We start from the raw sequence: 7,992 nt of genomic DNA on the forward strand, positions 1-7,992 counted from the left end.
AGTTAAATGCACGTTTAAAACTCACTTAGTAACGACTCTAAGGAAGTAGGGCGTTACAATATGTGAACCAAGTGTGAATCATGTGTGAACCAAATGTGAATCATGTGTGAAGTACTTGTGAACCAAGTGTGAACCAAGTGTGAATCATGTGAACCAAGTATGAATCATGTGTGAATAAAGTGTGAACGCAGTGACCTAAATCGCGAAAATGTGAACCAAGTATGAATCATGTGTGAACAAAGTGTGAATAATGTGTGAACGCAGTGACCTAAATCGCGAAAATCATTCGAAAATTCATCATCTCAACATAAATTATTTCTTTTCACAGATTTTTTAGTGTATAGTAGTTCCAAAATTTTATTTAAACTATTACACAAGACACCCATAACCTATAAATAAAAAAAACTTACTCATTATCAAATCAAATGTTCAAATAGGTTATGATAGATTACATCACTTTCCATCACTTTCCAAATTATGATAGATTACATCACTTTCCAAAGCTTCGGGAGAAGAAAATTGTGATGATTTCTCTTTGATGATGATTTGAGAGAGAGGGAGAATGAAGAGTGTTTGTCTCTTTATGAGAGGAAGGAAGAGAGAGGAGGGGCTAATGTTAATAGAGTTAGTATTAACTCATTTCAAGAAGTTTCCCTAATCAAATCTGCCTATCAATAACCCTACTTTATATATATATATATATATAAATCTTTCTAAACCATATTTCATTTCTAAACCTATCCTGCCGCCACCCCAAAACTCAACACCACCACCATCTTCGTCAGCTCCATTCCCCTCACCCAAAACCAGTCAGTCCCCTCTGTCCTTCCCTCACCATCTCTGACGACCCAAGCGGAAGTGTCTAAATCACCCAAGCCCATCTCGGCCGCCCTCGCGCGCGACCCCGAAGCCAGACGAGACCCCAACTTAGCCCTCACCAGCGTCTGACCACCCTAGCGCCACCTCACCTCGCCTGTTCCCACACCAAACCCAGACCAGACCAGGTGTGAGTTGTTAAGGTGATCTGCCTCTCTTCTCTTCTTTTCACTTTTTATTTGAGTATTGTCAGTGGTAGCATGGGTGATATGGTGTGGTTTATGCTTGAACATTTCATGGAATTTCTTAGCAGAAGCACTAATTTCGACATCAGTCTCCAGCTTACCAATATTAGACTACGACATTTTTTTAGACTTTGAATGTTTATGAAAATGGTGTGATTCAAGGCTTTCACAAGGATCACCTTTTTATAGAAGAGTGCAGGGGTCTGTTGAAAGGAAAATATAGTTGATTTGTTGTAGATATTGCTGGGTATAGAATAGAAGGGTTTTGTAAAATCTTATCGTTTGTCATCTTTTGTTGGGTTATGAACTTTATAGGGAAAAGTTACTTCTTAGATATGGACAAGCGGACAATGTGCTTGATTTATTGGCCTCTTCCACTATCTTTTCTACCCCGTAAGCTATCAAAGAATGGTAAAATGTATGAAGAAATGACATCTAAACATTTGAATGAATATGGAGAAGCTGGGGTCGCTTACATTGGCACTTGCTTACAGAAAACCGGAGGAGTCTGAGTACAATGCTTGGAACAATGAATTTCAGAAAGCAAAAGCATCCATGGGGGCTGATAGAGAGACGGTGCTTGAACAAGTATCGGATATGATTGAGAGAGTTGATTCTTGTTGGTGCTACTGCTGTCGAAGACAAATTGCAAAAAGGAGTATGTGCATTAATCTTAATCTTGTCTTGCTCATTTTTCTATGGAGCATCACTTAGTTCTTTTTTCTCTTCACCTTCTCAAGCTATTCTTGTACTACTGATCCTATTTTTTTTATACATATATATTGTAATTAATTACCTCCACAATACCTATATATTGTTTTGTGAATTGGTGCTTCTATATTTTTATTACCTAAATAATAACTTATTCATATGTAGAGTCCCTGTCTTGAAACATACATAGTTGAAGCCACTAATGTTTGAAGGGCGGTCAAACCAATTAAATGCAAATACAATATTAAGAGTAGACATGCTAGCAGCTAGGTTAGATGGTATGTAGAAATTAAAACTGAATTTGTTATTTTTTTTAAGAAAGAAAAAACAGTATGTCTGTTTGCTTTCAATATCTATCATATATTTCAGAAATTACGTACGTGATCTATATTTTCACTTCTTAGCATCCAAGTGATTCGAAATCATTAATGATTTAACTTATTAGCGGACTTATTGATATTCATATAATATTTCATTCGCAGATGACACTAGTTCCAGAACTCAACAATGTTATAATCAGAATAATCTCTTTCCTAAACAACTCAACTTCACACAATCAAATCCGCCAAGTCCAGGCTCAACTCATTCTCCAAAACCTTGTAGGTGATTCCACCATTGGTTCCCACTTCATCACTGCCTGCCAATCTCTAGGCCTCTTGGATTTCGCCCATCTTTTTTACTTCACCCAAATTCGTAGACCCCATGTTTTTATTTGCAATTCTCTCATCAGGGCGTTTTCTCATTCAGATAATTCCCATGCCCCACTCTCTATATACCTTCATATGCTCAGAAACTCAATTATTCCTAACAATTTCACTTACCCTTTTCTTCTTAAATCTTTGTCCGACTTTCGTGAGTTCAAACAAGGGGAGTGTGTCCGTACGCACGTCATAAAATTGGGCCATCTTAATGACATTTACGTGCTGAATTCTCTACTTGACATCTATGCGTCGGCTGGCCATATTTACTTGTGTCGGAAACTGTTCGACGAAATGCCCCAAAGAGATGTTGTTTCTTGGACGGTTTTGATCATGGGGTATCGGAATGCTAGGAAGTATGATGATGCATTAATTGCTTTTGAGCAGATGCAGTATGCTGGTGTTATCCCGAATCATGTAACCATGGTCAATGCCTTGGCTGCGTGTGCTAATTCTGGGGCCCTGGAAATGGGAGTTTGGATACATGACTTTATAAAAAGAAACAAGTGGGACATGGATGTGATTTTGGGGACTTCCTTAATCGATATGTATGGGAAATGCGGTAGGATTGAAGAGGGTTTGGCTGTTTTCAAAAGGATGAAGAAAAATAATACCTTCACGTGGAATGCTGTTATTCAAGGTCTAGCTCTTGCTAAGAGTGGAGATGAGGCTTTGTGGTGGTTTAACAAAATGGAGCAAGAAGGGGTTAAAGCAGATCAAGTAACATTGGTGGCAGTTCTTCTTGCATGTAGTCATGCGGGGTTTGTAAATACGGGCACACAAATATTTCGTGCTATAGTTGATGGTAAATATCAATTTCCTCCTACTGTCAAACATTATGCGTGCATGGTTGACATCTTTGCGCGTGCTGGACGTCTTGAAGAAGCTTTCAAGTTCTTAAATGAAATGCCTTATGAGCCTACGAAAGCTATATGGGGATCATTATTGGCAGGTGGCAAGGCTCATGGAAATTTAGACCTCAGTGAGTTTGCAGCTTGGAAGCTTATTGAACTTGAGCCAGGCAATAGTGCTTATTGCGTAGTTCTCTCTAATTTGTATGCAGAGATGGGAAGATGGAGTGACGTTGAGAAAGTGAGGGAGATGATGAAAGACAGAGGTCTTAAGAAAGATTTGGGTTATAGTTCTGTAGAATTTGAGCGCCACAAAGTAGTTGATTATTTAGTATAATAGTAATTACCTTTTGAATGTGATCACAGACACGAGATATGAAAGAATGCACCATCACTGATTGTTTATCCGTGGTATATGTTGTTTCTTCTATTTGTATGAGAAAAGCTTTAGATTAAGCTCGTTGTGTCTTATATTTCCAAACTGTTGCTGGTTTTTTTTTTAGTAATGAATTCTTTTGTTTGATTGAGTGTGTTAGGTTGTTAGTTGGGTCAATTTGTTGCAACATCTAGATAGAAGTGTCTCTGGTTAACTCTAATGTTAAATGATGGATAGTATTTGTGAATGTAAAATATATTGAATTTTCATGCTTTACAAGCTGGTAAGCACAAAAAATACAGGCAAGTGGTCAAATTTCATAGTTAAGGGGACTACTGCTTATGCAAGAATCGGGCCACACATGTGATCTCTTTGTAATGTAGGGATCAGAACTCAAAAATTAGTGCACAGAAGAAAATCCTCAGTTACCCTCGAAAGTACTATATGTAAGATCCAATATTTTTAGATTTTAGTCTATTGATATTGCATCAGCAACATACATCTTATTTCAGATAATGTGTACAAGGCATTAGTTACAATCAAAGAGTCCAATATCAATATATATTTATTCTTTTTAGGAGGCATAAAAAACAGATGAAGGACATTGATAGTGTACCACATTATTAAGTTCAAAGACCTTTTGCATATTCTCATACTTGACAACATCTTGAATTAAATTTGTGTAACTTACAAGGTTAAAAATGGCTAACACAGAAAATACACAAACTCAAAATGAGAATATGAGGTTGCATGAATTTGTGTAATTTCTAGATGAGATAAGATGGTAGCCATTTTTGCACACTTTTTCAATCTTACGTCTTAACATTTTGAGTTTGATGCTTCTGTTTGGCTTGGCAATACTTCTATCGCCTGCTGTGTGTATATACTGTAGTACACTTAATTGAATTTGTTGTCTTTTGAATTTTTTTTGGTAGTTGATATTAGCACATGTATGTTTGGATACTGTTTGGTATTTTTGATTGATGATGAATGCAATGCCTAACGTTTTGGTATTAGTCAGGTTCTTTAGACTTCATATGATTAACGTTTGAAATCACTTGGCCTTGATGCAATATCCAAAAGTTTTGGTAATTATAAGTTTATAACATCAAATCATACTTAGTTTTGCTGTGAGTGAGTTTTCTTGCTAAACATACTATGGATATGGATAGTGTGAAAATGCACATTCTTGTCTCTAAATATTTTATGAATCAGTAGGAGAGAACAATTTTGAAATTGAGTTGGCAATGCGAGTTTGAGTTTGAGTTATTTCTGGGATTTCATGATGTTGAAAGTTGACCTTTAGATGACTTGGAATAACGTAGTAATCATTTCTTTAAATAATTTGTGTCTATATCTTCATGTGTGGATTATAAGATTTTGCCTATTGATTGTTACAATTAGGTGTAGAAAACAAAATATAGAAGGGCAACCTGTTTTGCCCTTTTTCTCCTTCTCATAGATAGTTAGGTAGGTAGGAGCTGAGGGGTTGGCATATAATTAGGTATAGAAAAATTAAATACAATAGGGCATATCCCATGTTGCCTTTTCCTGCTCCAAGTTATGTCAAAATGTTTCTGGAATTGAAATGTTCATTTCTCATTTACACTACAGGCTAATCGGAAAAAGAATGAGGCTTGTGGGACTGACAGGTGGCATTTCCTCTGGCAAGAGCACTGTTTCCAATCTCTTCAAAGCTCATGGCATTCTGGTTGTTGATGCTGATGTTGTTGCTCGGGTATGCTTCTTTTATTATTAATTCAAATAACAAAATTTCCTCTGTAGTATGCTTTTATTTAATATAACAAAATTATAGCTTGATATCAATTAGTTCATTATTACATTCAGCAATATAAAGATGAAAAATTTGTGAAAACTTGGTATGAATTGCCTCTGTATGTGCTTTTATTTAATGTAACAAAATTATATCTTGATATCAATTAGGTCGTCATAAAATTCAGCAATATAAAGATGAATTTTTTTTGAAAACTTGGTAAGATTGTTTGTGTCATATTATTCATTTGGTTAGTAGAGAAACCTTGGAATATAGAATTTCCTCATCATTATTTGCATGTATTTGTTCTTTTCAAAATATTGGAGCTTGTTTGCTATTTAGCTTCTGTTTCATGCATTGAAGTATATTGTTCAGGATGTTCTAAGGAAGGGCACTGGTGGCTGGAAAAAGGTAGTTTCAGCATTTGGAGAGGAAATTTTACAACCAGATGGAGAAGTAGACAGGCCTATACTTGGCCAGATTGTATTTTCTGATCCAGGAAAGCGTCAACTTCTTAATCGGTATGCATGTTTTTTTTTGCTGGGTCAACCCCCTCGACGAGGGGGAAATCGGTATGCATATTTGAACACAGAAACAATTAATCTACATATAAATCTAATTTTTATGGAGAAGTAAAAAAGGATTGGACCTTATACAAAATGGCTTCTATGGTGGAATAAAGATAAAAATGGATGGTTTAATGTCTTTGGGTAATCTGTCTTGTATAGAAAATTCTAATTCAACTTGGTCTTTCTTTTAGATTTATTTTTTATAGGAAGCAGAAAGGTGATATTAATAAAGTTGACGGGGCATCATTTATATTTACAACTTAGAATGCCAGTATGAGGTACTGTGTACTAAAACATCTATACAAACACTAATAAAACATAGGACAATAGTAATTGTGTGTTAAACCAGCATAGTAGAAACACTAATAAAACATAGGACTACAGTAAATTACAGCCAAAGCTGCCAATCCCACAAGAACATAGAAAATGGAAATTATTTTAAATTTTTATACTAAATCCAAATAGCCACCCAGTGTTTCCTCTTATCCCAAGTAACTCCCACATCGTCTACATCATGAAAATTCTGGGATTTCTTTACAAGTCTTTTCGAGTTATTTTTCCTTTGCTGCTAAATTCATGCAGTTTATGAAAACTACTTAAACTGATAGCTTGTTGGTGGCTCTTTCTACAGGACACATCCCCTTGTTTAATTGATCAAATAAATTTTACTTTTAGTCACCATATACATCAGTAGCTTACAGTTTGACTGCCAGTTTAGAAGAAAAGCTCTAGATGTAGATTGTAATTGTAGGAAATTGTTGAGATTGTGTAACCACTTTCCAAAATCTTCATTTCGCTCATTTCTTCTGGGAGTTGCTTCCTCAATAATGTTAAGGTGAATTGATTCAACATCCTTTAACAGGTGTCTGTCCCTAGGAAACAAATGGTTCGATTATATTGGTAACCATAAAGTGAACTTTTAATGCTTATATGATTCTGACTAGTACAGGTCACATGTGTAAAATTTTGCCATTCGCTTTTTACTCAAAAGATGCTTAACATCGCCAGAATTATCCCTGGTAATTTGATACGAAGAATTTGCCCAAGATTCTTTGTACAACTTTTTAAGTTACTATTTTTCATTGTCTTGCAGCCTACTAGCGCCTTACATATCTTCAGGCATATTCTGGGAAATTTTGAAGTTATGGATGAAGGGGACTAAGGTGATTGTTCTTGACATTCCTTTATTGTTTGAAGCCAAGATGGATAGGTGGACAAAGCCAATTATAGTAGTATGGGTTGACCCTGGAACACAGCTCCAGCGACTCATGGCAAGAGATGGATCGAGTGAGGAGGATGCTCAGAACAGGATTAATGCTCAAATGTCACTAGATTTGAAAAGAAGAAAAGCAGACATTGTAATCGATAACACCGGATCACTAGATGAGTTGAATGAAGAATTTCAGAAAGTCCTATGTGAAGTCACAAAGCCCTTGACATGGACTGAATTTGGTCTTTCTAGGCAAGGAGCCTTGTCTGTTCTAATTTCCACTATTGTTGGTGTTACTTTTTGCAGAAATATTTTCAATAACAATTCAAGACTGTGACTTGCTGCTTGAGATTTTTATCCAAACTCATATCTGGTCGATGTCATATGAGTTTGTATGTTCGAGGTTCCGAACATTTGCATGTATAAAACTGTTCAAGAAAGCTTTGCTAGTAGCAATTAATAATAAATTCTCTGCCTTGTGTTCCCTCATTGGTCTTCAGAATTTTCTTTAAGCTATTACTTTGTTTGTCTTTTTATTATGTTGGATATAGCTCATCATTCTACGTCTTCCAATATTAATTCTTCGACCTAATCCGCAGTTTATGAATCACCACTTTAAAGATTTTATGTTATATTTTATTTTTTTGTATAGATAATTTCTTTTAATTGGATGGTCATCAATGATTTACCCCTGTAATGATAGCGGATCTATTTCTTGTCCCAAGTGACAAGTATAGTCACA

At 35.7% G+C, this 7,992-nt stretch overlaps 1 protein-coding gene across 10 annotated transcripts; it reads left to right on the plus strand.

The window, feature by feature from the left end:
* The first annotated feature begins 701 nt into the window (after positions 1-701).
* LOC133790791 (dephospho-CoA kinase) lies at positions 702-7,735 on the plus strand. Of its 10 annotated transcripts, none has more exons than XR_009874074.1 (5): positions 702-1,004; positions 1,377-1,479; positions 1,556-1,719; positions 2,255-3,732; positions 5,312-5,393. XR_009874074.1 is itself a non-coding variant. In XM_062228553.1 (5 exons), exons 3-5 carry the CDS (start codon positions 5,328-5,330, stop codon positions 7,585-7,587), a joined length of 708 nt encoding a protein of 235 aa, XP_062084537.1. In that variant the 5' UTR covers positions 720-1,019; positions 1,556-1,719; positions 5,312-5,327; the 3' UTR covers positions 7,588-7,735. The 10 variants fall into 10 exon arrangements, 6 of the variants coding, with proteins under 6 accessions (XP_062084537.1, XP_062084538.1, XP_062084539.1 ...); XR_009874072.1 differs by having other exon boundaries at positions 707-1,019; XM_062228553.1 differs by lacking the exons at positions 1,377-1,479; positions 2,255-3,732 and adding exons at positions 5,847-5,992; positions 7,134-7,735 and having other exon boundaries at positions 720-1,019; positions 5,312-5,435.
* Positions 7,736-7,992: the final 257 nt, after the last annotated feature.

This window comes from Humulus lupulus, chromosome 7 (genome assembly GCF_963169125.1).
Source record: "Humulus lupulus chromosome 7, drHumLupu1.1, whole genome shotgun sequence".
Taxonomy (NCBI): domain Eukaryota; kingdom Viridiplantae; phylum Streptophyta; class Magnoliopsida; order Rosales; family Cannabaceae; genus Humulus; species Humulus lupulus.